Raw genomic sequence first — 13,967 nt, forward strand, 5'->3', positions numbered from 1 at the left:
TGACATTGATATCAATCAATATTTATACCAACGTTGGGATCGATATTTGGATCCATCTGCCCCACCACTACTTGGTAGTTCATGGTCCAATTTAAACGTTTTTTTAAAACTTTGGACCATTGTTAACTAATTAATGACAGTACACCTCTGATTCTACGGTGACGGCGTGACATTACAAAATCTCCCCCAGAGGGGCTCATCGCGTCATCGACAGACGATCTTGGGCTGCATGGCAGCGCCATCAGGAAGTAGTCTGCCGTCAGTGTCGTCACAAGCACAGCAGGACGCGACTCCTCTTGGCCGCGGAGATTCAGCGTGCCGTCATGGACAAGACGGCCGTCGTCAAAGTGGGTGCCGCTGCCAGTGCGAGCGTTTGTGCTCTGTTCGGCGGCGTGGTTCTGGCCCAGTACATCGTCGCCAAGAAGAAGAGAGCGGGAAAGAAAACCAGAATCATTGAAATGGTGAGCGAAGCGACATCGTGCGGCAAGCTAACCGGAGACTGACAGGAAGTGTCAGTTTCGCGCCTTCAAAACAAGAGCTTATGTTTTTGCAGCTGTGCGAAACAGACGACGGTGTTCACTTCACGTCTGTGGCGATCAATATCGGTTGGCTCTAATAGTACTGAACGTGTAAAGGCGAACTTGACGCTGCCCATTAACGCTACGTGTCGTTACTGATCTGCAGCCTGCTTTTATTTTGAAGTTCATTGCCGTGTCGTTTCACTGAAAACAGTGGGTATGCGCCGTACGCATGCGCAGATGTCCTCAAACAACAGCACCAGCAGCTGTCGTAGAGGTCACCAGCTTGCTTTTGGTTATCACAAAGCGCAGCAGGAGACATTTGACAGCCCACTGGAAGTTGCTTACTGCTGCTGTGCAGCTTTCTTCCTTCTCCCTGTCCAATAAATAGCATCAACAATATTCACCGGTCACAACATTAGGTACACCAAGAGCGCCATCAAAATCTACAAAGAACTCAGCTTTTAGATGAAAAAATTACCATATCCAACGTTTTTAACGGGTTACCATGCATTTTCCATTATGCATATATGTTAGTAAGAAAAATATAAATTAAACTTAGCTGCTGGCTGTGTGATTCATGTCAAAGGTATGTGGCTCCACCTTAACACTTCTAAAGGCTTCAAACATGTAGTTTGCGGCCTTTACCCATAAAGACACATACACATTCCTGTCATCTTTTTCTTTAGAGCAGACTGCCTCTCGCTGGCCTCCGCACTGTCATGTTTCTGAACAAAAGCATGTGCACAACAAACGTGTGGCCTCAAGCAGACTTCCTGTCCTGACCCTGTAGTTTGGAACAATGTGTTCTCATCACATTGGGGGACATTGTGAGTACAACCACATAGCTTGCTAATTTGCAGGGGTTTTATACAATATTTTTGTTAAAAAAAAAACACAACAGCTCCATTCAAAGTGTTAGTACTGCCAGGATACATCACAAGTAGAAGACATAAGGACACAAATAAACTCAAAGCCACAGACAAAAATGTTTTAAGCTAATTTCCACAAATAATAAGTACGTGCCTTACCAGCAGGTGGCGCCCGTTGCTCCTCAGTGCATTCTTGCAAGGTCAGCAGGTGTGACTTTCTTTTTGTGTGTTTTGTGTGACAATAAACAACATATTTATTAATCATTTGGACTCTCCGGCAAGCTAATAGAACTTTTAAACACGCTAAACTCCCCACAGTGGCCATGTTGCTTTATCAGCAACAACAGACGGCTGTCACCATGGAAAGAGCCGCTTCCCTTGCAGGGTCATGGTGTAACGTTCAAGGCCTTTACACTGTAGATATACTGTAAGACATGCTGTGTCATGCCCACCCTTGAAACAGTTTCCATTCTAAACCATGTTCCACCTCTTATGTAGAACATTGAAAGTGTTAGATATTATTATTATTATTATTATTATTACACTTGGGTTCAGTCCAATAGATTCCCATAGGCCTTCACAAAACATATTCACCCTCCATGACACATAAGCACACAACACATTCACAATTGATTCACTTTTCTCAGTCACATTTTTAACTTTCACTTTTGAGATAAATGTAACTTTCGCTTTTGACATAAATGTAACTTTCACTTTCTAGAGGGGTGTGGCAACTTTTATACAGAGTGTGTACTCTCATTCTGGGCTCTGCTTTGATCGTCCTAAATGATGCTACTAGAGTCAAGCACCGTAACCAAATATACAGCGCTTACTTTTTAATACAAACTGAAAACATTTCAACCACAGAAATTGAAAAAAAACTGCTGTAATTTTAGAATAACATAATATTAAGAGAAAACAGTTGTTTTCTAATGAGAGACAAGGCACCATGTTCACAAAACAGTTCAGTGTGAAATGCCGTTGACAGATTCAAATATTTTTTTTTTTTGCTGGTAGGGAATCAGGAACTCCAGCCACTTGTGCCTGATGTTTTCTTTGTTTGTAATTGCAAACAAAAGTAGCTTTGACTTAAACGCGAAGAAACACTTCCTGGGACGCAGGGCTTGGGGGAGGGCAGAGAGTGTATCTGGCCTACAGCGCACGCCCATCTAAGGAAGCCTGCCCATCTGTGACATCACACACCTCCAGTCCTCTGAAACCCAGCGTTTAGAGCCATACCAACCAAATTGACAAACCCCATCATCTGTAACGTTGCCATGGTTTAGTAACAGTTTAGCAGATTCGCCCATGTTCACAAAACAGTCCCATATTTTGCTTTGGCTGGTCAGGAATTTGCAACTCCAACCACTTCTGCTTGATGTTTGTCTTTTTAGGCAAGTTCAAACCTCAACAAATATTTCCTGGAAGCCATTAACGTTAGGTCCATGCTAATATGGGGAAATCTTAAACAAACAGCGAGCAGTACTCGGGAATGCCCATATAACGCTATATAATGCTGTTGGAAAAAACTCGGAAACTGAGCATTTAGAGCCATCCCAAACCTATTTCATGGCTCACCTCCACATGTGCAAACCTCATCTGACGCTTTGGCATCGTTTAACACAAAAATACTACATTGTAACAACATACATATATCGGTCAGAAAAGTGGAAAAAGCATATTAGGTCCCCAGAATTTGTGACGCCAATGCAATCCAGACTTATTTATATGGACTGCATATTGCCTGCACTCATAGACATACACACCCAGGAAGGGGCTCGGAAGAAGGAAGTCAGAGGAAACACTGCAGAAGAGGCGCACGCAGATCAATAAAGTTTTCTGTGAGGGCTATCGTGTGTAGCTGCTCTATAGGAGTCTACAAGCGGAAAATGTATAATAGGTTCTAGAAAGTTGGTTCTCGGTGAAAAATGTTTGGACACCTCTGGGTTAGAGAGAAGGAATGTCCTTTACAAAGTCCTCTACACTGACATTGCATGCTAAGATTAGCTAACAGCGGGTTGTCGTTTGAAGGTCACTGATGTCATCGTGTCACACAAAGGCTAATCATCTCTGTTGGTCAATATGTCGGCTTTTTTTGCTCGTTATCATGTAACGCAATTAAACTTTGTGCAGCCTTAAAAATGTTTACAATGCTCAACGTAATTTATCTTGTCTTGTCTGACGTCTGCTCAGGTGTATGTGGGTCAGGTGTGACCTTACGGAGAGCTTGTGATTGGCACACAATGATCCAGTTAGCATGATAATGTTTGTGCTTATCTTGAAGCTATACATTCAGATAAGCAACGATTAAACCAGCCGCCGTGATATTCATGTGTATTACACTATTTTAAACCCCCAAGTTGGCTACTTAAGTAGTGTTTATTGTAAACAGCTGTTGTGGAACAGCCAAGCGTCGTCGTCAGAACTAAACAAAAACAGGCTGATGCAATATAGAACAGGATGGTGTTATTACAGCATAACGTGAGAACTTTGACCTACTTATTCACAGTCGGGACATGTTAAACATTCGACAGGAGGCTTCGGAAAGTGCTCTGGTTACATTGGCATACTATGCGCTCCACGGATATCTTTCTCTGCGTAACTTGACCTGGGGACAACATGTGGCGATTAAGACGCCGCTTGGCAACTTTTAACGCAAACATGTTTGATGCAAATGTCAAAAGACTCATTTGGTCTCACAATCTCAATTGGTGCACTTTCTTGCGTCCACTTAGTCTTTTGAGTGCATTACATATTCAGTAGTACCGTGGTACTTGGGTTTTGCTATGAATTAGTTTGAAAAGGTTCAACAGAAACAAAAGTACAAAAATCAAATAATGTCAATCCGATGAATTTGTCAGAGACAACATAACATTAGAACATAGAACATAACATGTTATAGTGATTTACTGTGATTGGTTGGCGACCAGTCCAGGGTGCACCCCGCCTCTCACCCGAAGACAGCTGGGATAGGCTCCAGCACACCCGCCACCCTCGTGAGGATAATGCGGTACAAAATGATTGAATGAATTTTATGGAGAATAATTAAAGTTCAAACTGAACAGGATGGGACTTATTCTTGATGCGCTGTCAAAATTCACACACTCAGGAACTAAATATGCAGTGCACACAGTATACTGACAGAAGTGTACTGACAGACGTATTCCATTTAAGACCCAGAGATAACCTTCAAACCAACATGAAGTTGCAGTATCAATAGTATTCTTGCAGTGTCGTGGAACAGGGCTTTTCACTGGTAAATACTATTAATTCCAATACCGCTAACACAAAATGTGCAGCACTATTAACATTGCTTTGACAAAAATAAAAGAGAGGTGAGCTATTGAACACATAGTTGTTTTAGGCAACTTCCAATATTTCAAGTGTATTTTATTTACAAAGCTTTTTGTCATTAAATACAAGCATAATGTTTGAATTGAAGAGTTATAAAAATACTAACTAAATACGGTAGTAGTATTTGGTGAGCCACTTAAAATCAGAGCAGAGAGAGCAAGGTTCTTATGTACTTCACATTTGATGTCCGTGGTTTCCTTTTGGGGTGAAGTCTTTTGGTGAAGACTTTTCGTGTTCCTTTTGACTTTGTGAAGAGAGCAAATACATTTTCCAGTTTGTCCTTCCTGTAAACATGAAGCCCTAAACTGGATTTTTCTCATATGCTATACTTTTTACTTAAACTTTGAACTCTGTGGCTTATACAGTGGTGCGGCTAATTTATGGCTAAATTGCAATCTTGTGACATCTCCTTTACTTCTGAACTACTACTAATTGTAGTGTGCACTGTACACTATGCACTGTACACTATATATATATATATATATATATATATATATATATATATATATATATATATATATATATATATATAGTGTTGGTACGTTGCTGTGTGATGAGTTTAGTTTAGCTTAGTGACAAGCTCGTGATTGGCTCCTGTCAAATAAAGAGCTGCCTGGTCCTCACCAACTTCTGCGTGCCATAATATGTCTTTTTTATGACATGGACATGTGGGGCTTATATACAGTTCAGAAAGGTTTCCTGTTGCCATGTATCAACAAGCTAGTAGGATGCTAACAAGGACATTTTGTGATTAAAAAGAAACAATACATTGAGAATGCAGTTTGGATTCACATGAGGTATTTATTAACAACTTTGTGTGCCGTATTGTTTTGTGCCATAAGTCCTTATTAAACCACTTCCACAAACACTGGAGTGATCACAATCTGTTTGCATAAGACCAGTTTAACCAGCTTGAAAATGAGAACCTGCTCAACCTGACGTGTGTGTGTGTGCGTTTATGCTCTTGTAATGTACGTACGGTATATGTTTGTATTGTGTACTGTGTGTGTAGCAGCAGCCTGGTTCAGTTTCTTCTCATTATGAAGTTAATGCATCAGCAGAATGTGTGTGTGTGTGTGTGTCACATTATAATGCCACTAAACACTTTGAACCTTGACCCCCGGTGACCTTTCATGCCTGTGCAAGTCATTTATCACAGGGTGTGTGTGTGTTTGAAATGTGTGTTCAGCAGCAATGTCCACCCCCTCACTCTTTATGGCTTTCTTTTAAAGAGTTGAAAGGTCATATGATAACCACAGTAGACTACAGATGTCACTTTTCCTCCCAACAACCGCTCTTCTATTTATAATTCACTACGTGTGTGTTTTTGTTGATACAAGTCAGCTGAAAGTGTCAAGCCAGTTCCCCTCCGGCGGGGGAGGGGTCTCAAGCCGTGCCCCTCCTTTTGCCGTTATATAAACGCTCGTTTGCCACCCATTCGTTTTTCACTCTTCTTTTTCGCTGAGACGACAGAGCTGAGGTGAGTGTGTTTGTTTATATTTGTGTTGCAATGTGAGCTTGGTTGTACATGAAGAATAAGTGGCTTTGAAAGTAAACTCATCCATGTACATAAATGACCTGGAAGCATTAAGTCAAGTGTTTATTTCGGAGTGTCACATTTGTGCAGAATCTGAAGGAAATGCAGTGCCTGGAGCTGATTGCATAAGAGTGGGGGGGGCATTTTCAAGAGGGTGGTTCTTTACTGTTTGTGTGTGTGTGTGTGTGTGTGTGTATGTATATGTATACATATATATATATATATATATATATATATATATATATATATATATATATATATATATATATATATATATATTGTTCTATCTTTCTTACTTTTCAGTCATCATATCCACTCAAGATCAAGAATAAAGAAAAACAATCAATCAGTAATAAATAAATATAATAATAATAAAACGGCAAATAATAAAAACTTAAGAAACCACATATAGTTGGTGGGTAGACAAATTATTTTTTCAGATTAAAATGAACAAAGCATTATTAGAGCCCTGTAGACATGACAAAACACGACTATAGTCACATTTATACTCTTTTTATTTACAACATATTGTGCAACTGCAGGGTCTTGACACACATGCTAACTCGTAAACTAGAGAGCTAGCGACCTAAACGGTAGCCTCCAAGTTATTTCCTTTAAACTTAAAAAGCCAAAAACTTACCACTTCCACACGGATAGGGAGGATAACTAGCAGTTATTTAACCTTTCACATGAACATTAATCAAACGTAATATTTTTTTCTGGGTACATGATACCATACAGCATCCATATCAAAACTGCGCAGGCCGCACTAACATTAAACTTTCCTATCAAGGCGGGGGCCTCAAACTAGTGTCCCGCAGGCTGCGTGTTTGAGACCCCTGGTTTAGAGTATATGAAATGCACTTATAATCAATACAGGATATGTTCTCACACATACCTCTTCATCATGCTCCTCCTCTTCTTCCTCACATGAATATGAAGCTGAAACTTATTGACACCCAACCAGTCCGGATGCAAACAAATATCGCTTTGCCGCCTTGTTTTGTTCTTATGATACATTTTTTTTTTAAAAAAGTGTCTATCTTCACTCTGCCTCTTCCAGATGCCCCAGTTTGAGAAGAAGACGGTGCACATGAGAGACCCGGAGAGGGTGGAGCAGATCATCTGTGGCCTCATCAAAGGAGGAGCATCCAAACTTCAGGTGCGTTCAATGCTGCCGCCCGGTGGCCCTGAGGTGGAAGTGCACGAGGCGTGTGCTCTTTATCGACGTGTGTCAGAATAATACAGAAACTGCATTCATTTTGAAAGGCTTATTCGCATGAGTAGAATTTTTATACTATGTATAATCAATATGTATAATTATTCATTCATTCATTCATTTTCTACCGCTTATCCTCACGAGGGTCGCTGGAGCCTATCCTAGCTGTCTTCGGACGAGAGGCAGGGTACACCCTGGACTGGTTCCCCAGCCAATCACAGGGCACATATAGACAAACAACCATTCACACTCACATTCATACCTATGGACAATTTGGAGTCACCAATTAACCTAGCATGTTTTTGGAATGTGGGAGGAAACCGGAGTAGGTATAATTTATATTGAAACCAATCTCTTAGGTCTGGCTTATTGTGTTAGCATTATTAGCTCATCACGTCCACATGTCTATTCATGTATTATTCATTTCATTTTCCAGATCATCACCGACTTTGACATGACGTTAAGCAAGTTTGCCGTGAACGGCAAGCGTTGCCCATCGTGCCACAGTGAGTAACTTCGACCACCGTCTCAGCGCAATGTTTGATGCCATTTAAAGAAAGTCACGTCTATGTGTACGCCACCCACGCAGACATCATCGACAACTGCAGTCTGGTGTCAGAAGAGTGTCGAGAGAAGCTGCTGCAGCTCAAGAACAAATACTACCCCATCGAGATCGACCCTCATCTCACCATGGAGGAGAAGTACCCCTTCATGGTAGAATGGTGAGCAGCTGCTTTGCACACCTCTGCTTCACGATACAATACAATACAATACACTGCAGTATGTGTGTGTATGTGCAGGTATTTCAAGTCACACACACTTCTGGTGGAGCAGAGGCTAGAGAAGGACAAACTCTCACAAGTGGTGCGAGATTCTGACGCTGCACTCAGGTACTCATCAAACTGGCCATCATAAATGCTTTATTAACCACTTAACATTCTAGGGTTTTTCTTCAGTTGATATAGTTTAATATATTTGTTTCAGAAACATGTAAAACGAGTTTTACATGACGAGCTGGAATACACAATGGGACCGTAGATTGGGTCCTTACCTAACCCCATTTCAAATCGGACAATATACTACATAAAAGGAGTATTTGACACAGGTTTTTCTAAAGTAAGGATCAGATATTTGGAACACACAAGTAGGGCTGGGCGATGTGGACCAAAACTCATATCCCGATATATTTAGGTAGAATATCAATATACGATACCAGGGTTCGGTTCCACCCTCGGCCATCTCTGTGTGGAGTTTGCATGTTCTCCCTGTGCGTGCATGGGTTTTCTCCGGGTACTCCGGTTTCCTCCCACATTCCAAAAACATGCTAGGTTAATTGGTGACTCCAAATTGTCCATAGGTATGAATGTGAGTGTGAATGGTTGTTTGTCTATATGTGCCCTGTGATTGGCTGCGAGGCGACCAGTCCAGGGTGTACCCCGCCTCTCGCCCAAAGACAGCTGGGATAGGCTCCAGCACCCCTGTGACCCTCGTGAGGAAAAAGCGGTAGAAAATGAATGAATGAATGAATCAATATATGATGTATATCCCGAAATCCTGAAAGTGTGCGGTTACAATTGTATCCTGGAATGTGGTATATCTCTCCAATCTCTAAAAAGACCAGGCTTTCCAATGACGTCCTCATAAAAACTGTGACAGCGGATAGTTGAAACAGTTGGGTGTTAACTGTACAGGCAATGTTTTAAAGGGGACCTATTATGCTTTTCCCAACTTTTCTAACCTAGAAATGTTATAATGTTGAATTCTCGTGTTAAACAATGCCAACATTTCAGATAATGAGGTTTGTGAATTTGGAATTGAACCCTGAAAGAAGTTTGGAATGGCTCTGAACGCTCAGCTTCAGAGGGTTTTGAAGTATGAACATCAGCTCATACTTACCTTATATGGGCGTGCCCAGGTACAAGCTGTAGAAGCTGTTAGCTGTACAAGCGGGACCAATCACAGCAGAGTAGGGTGGACTCAATTAAAACGGACCGTTTTTGGAAATCCAAGGAAATACAGCTGGAATAGGTGCAGATTCTGGAAGGTCTAGAAAGCGTTCTGTGCTGGTTATCGTGTGTAGCTGCTTGATTGAAGGCCACAATTCGATACAAAGGGACGGAAATTAGCACAATATGTCCCCTTTAAGTGTCATGCACTTGTAAAAAGAAGTTATCCACTGACTAGTGAGTACTATTGCAACAACACAAAGGTCTAAACCCACTCACAGTCACCGTAGTCTGGTCTTGAGTCCTGTGGACGCACACAACCTGACCTTGTGCCCCGCCTGCTTCTAGGGAAGGCTTTGAGCAGTTCTTTGACCGCCTACACCAGCACAACGTCCCTGTGTTCATCTTCTCCGCCGGCCTTGGCGACGTCCTGGAGGAGATCATCCGCCAGGCGGGGGTCTACCACCCCAACATCAAGGTGGTGTCCAACTTCATGGACTTTGATGACAATGTGAGTTTTCCTTTCTCTTGCAATTATCATCTAAATGTTTGATACTGGAGGGAAACGAAGGAACGAAGGTAGTAGTAGCTTTGTCATCATCACAGGGCGTCCTGCGGGGCTTCAAAGGCGAACTCATCCACGTGTACAACAAACACGATGGCGCCCTGAGGAACACCGAGTACTTCAAGCAGCTGAGGGACAACTGCAACATCATCCTGATGGGCGACTCACTGGGCGACCTCAGCATGGCTGACGGGGTGCCCAACGTGGAGAACATCCTCAAGGTTGGCTTCCTCAACGACAAGGTAAGCAACCAATCAGAAAGCTGAACCGGTTATTGGTCACCTCTGACCTGACAGTGTGTGGCTGTGTCACCCGGCAGGTGGAGGAGCGGCTAGACAAATATTTGGACTCTTATGACATCGTCCTAGTGAAGGACGAGACTCTGGAAGTGCCCAACGCCATCCTCCAGAAGGTTCTATAACTTCATCTCCTGTCCAGCGACCACCACTCCACTCCAGCACTGTCCACTACTAACACCTTTGTACATGTCACCAATGAACAATTTTAAACGTGCACCCGGCAGCAGACTCTTTCTGTAACTTGGGTCTCACTTGACCAGTTTGTAGTTTCCGTGGTGACGCTCTCACGCCATCTTCATCATGTTGCACACCAGTGTCACGTTTGTTTCCTGGATTTATTTTCCACTATGGAGGTCTTTCCTACCATAAGGCATATAGTACTTGCAGGGGGTGCTGGCGTGGCTCTGGCGGACCGGAAAACTGGAATCTGCATGTGTTCGGCAGACATCTGTTTGAACTTTGAACAAAGGCAATACAAAAGGACCTTTTTAAAAACAATGCAACTCAACTAAATATGAATGAAAGTGTAATGCAGGAATTCAGCGAGCTTCATTTTTCATTGTATTTGAGATTATGAAACTCTGATTTGAAGTAATGCACTTTAAATTAGATGCGAATATGAGAGCTCGCTGTTAAAATTAGTGGACGTATTCTCATGTTTTAGTGGATGTATGAAAAAAAAGCCATGTTTACTTGTAGTTAAAGCCCACGTTGCTTATTTGATTTAACGCTCAGAAGAAGAAGCACTTTATTCTACAGCTCAAACATTCATCTTTCAGCTTGTTGGTGACTCATAAATGTGTTTGAGTCAAAGAAGTCAGAAGTCAAAGCTATACTGAAAAAAAACCAAAGTTAATGTAAGACCTTCATTCTCTTGTAAAGTGAAGTGTTTTGGTACAGTTGTCAGATTTCCACATGGCCATTATTATTCTTGTGTTTTATATGTGCTGCTATCACCTGCATGTTGCCTTTTATCAATTTCATGTGGAAGGAAAGGAGAGGAGAAGGCTCTATTTGAAACAGGGAAAATGTCATACATAACCTGTGGACCTTATGTGGAAATATTTCCTAAAGTAGATTCATGTGTTGTATTTTTATAAGCAGATGAAATTTCTTTTTTTTCCCCTGTGATGGTGTGAAAATGAAATTAAAACATTTTGTGAGGTCACAAAAGTACGTAAGACTGGATGCAAAGAGCTTTTTTGAGTTGACTGGCACAGTCATTAACGTAAAATTGTCCTCAGCAAATACTGTGTTATAATATCTATATTTCACTGCTGTTTTGTAGTTAGTTTTATATTTGTGGATACATTTCAACTTTAAAGTCGTTGCAATACAGTAAATGGCCTGTAGACGGCGGTAAAACGCCACAACTATTAGATTTCGGAGTCGGAGAAGATTCCAGAGTCGACGTGGCATGGATTTCGGAGGTAGATCCTTAGATGGTCAATGTGGCTCGTTGGTCTAGGGGTATGATTCTCGCTTAGGGTGCGAGAGGTCCCGGGTTCAAATCCCGGACGAGCCCATGTTTTTGCAATCAATATCACAAAATGAAATAACAGTATAATTTAATGTACTGCTTCAAAATAACAGCTTTGAATACTCATAATATAGAGTGGTGAAGGAAAACAATTTCAATACCTTTTGTGCATTATAGTTAATTTGCTAATGCATTATTTGTGTAAATGTAAAACTGTGTGTGTGTGGGGGGGGTTATCCACCACGACCATTCATTCATTCATTTTCTACCGCTTATCCTTCCGAGGATAAAGTACACGAAATTAGAGTAGTTAATGAGGAATGAACCTACCTTACCCTAACCACTACTCTTTAGCTCATTATTTCCTCAGTAACCACTCTACTCATCAGTTCTCCATCAGTTCTTCAGTAGTACTCTAAATATATGTGCCTCAGTCATTAGTTCCTTATTAGTTCTTAATTAGTTCTTCAGTAACTACTGCATTGTGTGTGCGTTATTGTAAAGCGAGACTCGAAAATATAATTAAATCCTCAGCTACTTGTATAGTTGCGTGACTTTGTGGGGCGGGCCATGAGAAAAACACTCGATTTCCCACCATGCATCTCTTCCCCGGTCATGCGCACAGCAGCTCGCTTCCCAGTTGAGCGTCAGTGCCATGACAACAGGACGATGGCTTCAAGAAAGCGACAAATGTGATTTTTGCCAAAACAACGAGAAACAGACCCACTCAATTCCAAGAGTTGTTTGTGTACTAGAAGGTAAGAACAACATCTACCCTGCTCTGTGGCAGCCAGGTAACTTGCGGAGCGAGCTAATTTGCTTGCTGTGCTTAAGTTAAATCAGTCCGCTGCTCGTTAGCATCGAGCTAACTCACCTGTGACTGCGCCTTGATGTGTGCGTGACTTCACATTCACACTTTATCGTATTAGTGACCAAGCGCGCTCTAACACGCAGGTGTACTACTGCATACTACTACAAAAGCAATTTACTTACTGCTATCGACCTGCCAGTCCGCATAGACTGAAAATGTCACAATTCAGCAAGTGTCCAAGCAATAATATTTACATAAATACCTTATGTTGTTTGGTTGAATTACTGTGGGACAAAACATTAAATCTGCGTGCGTATCTTTGTACGTTTAACGAACATAAAAAAATTATTTACACGTGTACAGAACTTGAAAAGTGAATTTATTTATGAAGATATAGTGTCCCGTCTGGAGAATATTTTATTTCAAGGTTTCTGGTGCCTTTTCCTGAGGCCTGCAGACATTTTGTGGATTAGCTGCCTGTTCCACCTGCTCACTAAGGAGGACGAAAAGCTGCTTGCATCCCGCCTCAACCACCTCTTCTCAGTCTTAGAGCCTGTGGGGGTCACATGACTGGCTTGCTGGTCCTCCATTGGCTGCAGGTGTCAGCGTGGCATTGGGAGCCTAAGCACCTACTGGAAGTGACTAAGTTTCAGTGACTGCTTGTAATCCTTTGTTAGACTTTGTGACTGACTTCTTCTGTAGACCACCTCCCATGTCAGATATGTAACTCTTTCCTGCTTTTGTCTTCTTCTCTGTCCAATCAGACGTGCCATGTCTCTGTTCAAGGCTCGTGACTGGTGGTCGGCAGCTCTCGGTGAGGGGGAAGAGTTTGACCAGGGATGCATCTGTGTGGGAGATGTTGACAACAGCGGCACTGGACATGGTCTGTGTGTCTCTGTTTTTGAACTGGTCACCTTTTGTCACAAAATCAACAAAAACAGAGTCCACTTCATTACTGATTTGTTTTCGTCCTCTGCAGACAAGGTGGTGGTAGGCAGCTACATGGGCATGCTGCGGATCTTCTCCCCTCATGCCAGCAAGCTCAGCGAGGGGGGCCAGGGCTCAGCTGAGGCCCAGCTGCTAGAGGTCCATCTTCAGAACGCCATCATCCAGGTGGAACTGGGGAAGTTTGTCTCGTGAGTAGACACAGAGGACACTCTGAAGGCTTTGTTTGCCTTGCCTTCAAACATTCATGTTTTTTTTTTTCCAATTTCAATGTTTATTTATTTTGTCAACATTCTTAATAAAGTAAACCACAGGTCTCAAACTCACTGACATGGGCAAGCGATAGCCAACATTGACCTCACAGTGCGTTTATCACACAGTGACTTGCTCATTCAGTACATGTATAGGGTTAGGAGAGTTC

General features: G+C 42.0%; 2 protein-coding genes and 1 non-coding gene across 6 annotated transcripts in view; all 3 read left to right on the forward strand.

Moving 5' to 3' along the window:
* Positions 1–229: 229 nt before the first annotated feature.
* nt5c3a (5'-nucleotidase, cytosolic IIIA) lies at positions 230–10,629 on the forward strand. 2 transcript variants are annotated; one of them, XM_058053338.1, is made up of 8 exons: positions 230–461; positions 7,345–7,443; positions 7,937–8,006; positions 8,090–8,222; positions 8,301–8,390; positions 9,795–9,957; positions 10,053–10,253; positions 10,331–10,629. In XM_058053338.1, exons 1-8 carry the CDS (start codon positions 324–326, stop codon positions 10,430–10,432), a joined length of 996 nt encoding a protein of 331 aa, XP_057909321.1. In that variant the 5' UTR covers positions 230–323; the 3' UTR covers positions 10,433–10,629. The 2 variants fall into 2 exon arrangements, with proteins under 2 accessions (XP_057909321.1, XP_057909322.1); XM_058053339.1 differs by lacking the exon at positions 230–461 and adding an exon at positions 6,159–6,224.
* A 1,134-nt stretch (positions 10,630–11,763) lies between these two features.
* trnap-agg (transfer RNA proline (anticodon AGG)) lies at positions 11,764–11,835 on the forward strand. The gene has a single exon. It is a non-coding gene; the product is annotated as a tRNA-Pro (tRNA).
* Positions 11,836–12,418: 583 nt separating this feature from the next.
* bbs9 (Bardet-Biedl syndrome 9) overlaps positions 12,419–13,967 on the forward strand; it is a 106,611-nt gene continuing 105,062 nt past the window's right edge. For all 3 annotated transcript variants that reach the window (XM_058053030.1, XM_058053031.1, XM_058053032.1), the window contains exons 1-3: positions 12,419–12,548; positions 13,366–13,484; positions 13,581–13,737. In XM_058053030.1, coding sequence (XP_057909013.1) covers positions 13,373–13,484; positions 13,581–13,737 — 269 coding nt within the window. In that variant the 5' untranslated portion in view covers positions 12,419–12,548; positions 13,366–13,372. The remainder of the gene's footprint in view (positions 12,549–13,365; positions 13,485–13,580; positions 13,738–13,967) is intronic.

The sequence above is a fragment of the Doryrhamphus excisus genome, chromosome 17 (genome assembly GCF_030265055.1).
Source record: "Doryrhamphus excisus isolate RoL2022-K1 chromosome 17, RoL_Dexc_1.0, whole genome shotgun sequence".
Classification (NCBI taxonomy): domain Eukaryota; kingdom Metazoa; phylum Chordata; class Actinopteri; order Syngnathiformes; family Syngnathidae; genus Doryrhamphus; species Doryrhamphus excisus.

Excerpts from the sequence above, each read along its gene's own strand:
- nt5c3a (XM_058053338.1), top strand. The coding sequence starts at position 324 with ATGGACAAGACGGCCGTCGTCAAAGTGGGTGCCGCTGCCAGTGCGAGC. Across the intron at positions 8,223-8,300 it reads TACCCCTTCATGGTAGAATG|GTATTTCAAGTCACACACAC; the intron begins GTGAGCAGCTGC and ends GTGTATGTGCAG. Across the intron at positions 9,958-10,052 it reads TCATGGACTTTGATGACAAT|GGCGTCCTGCGGGGCTTCAA; the intron begins GTGAGTTTTCCT and ends TCATCATCACAG.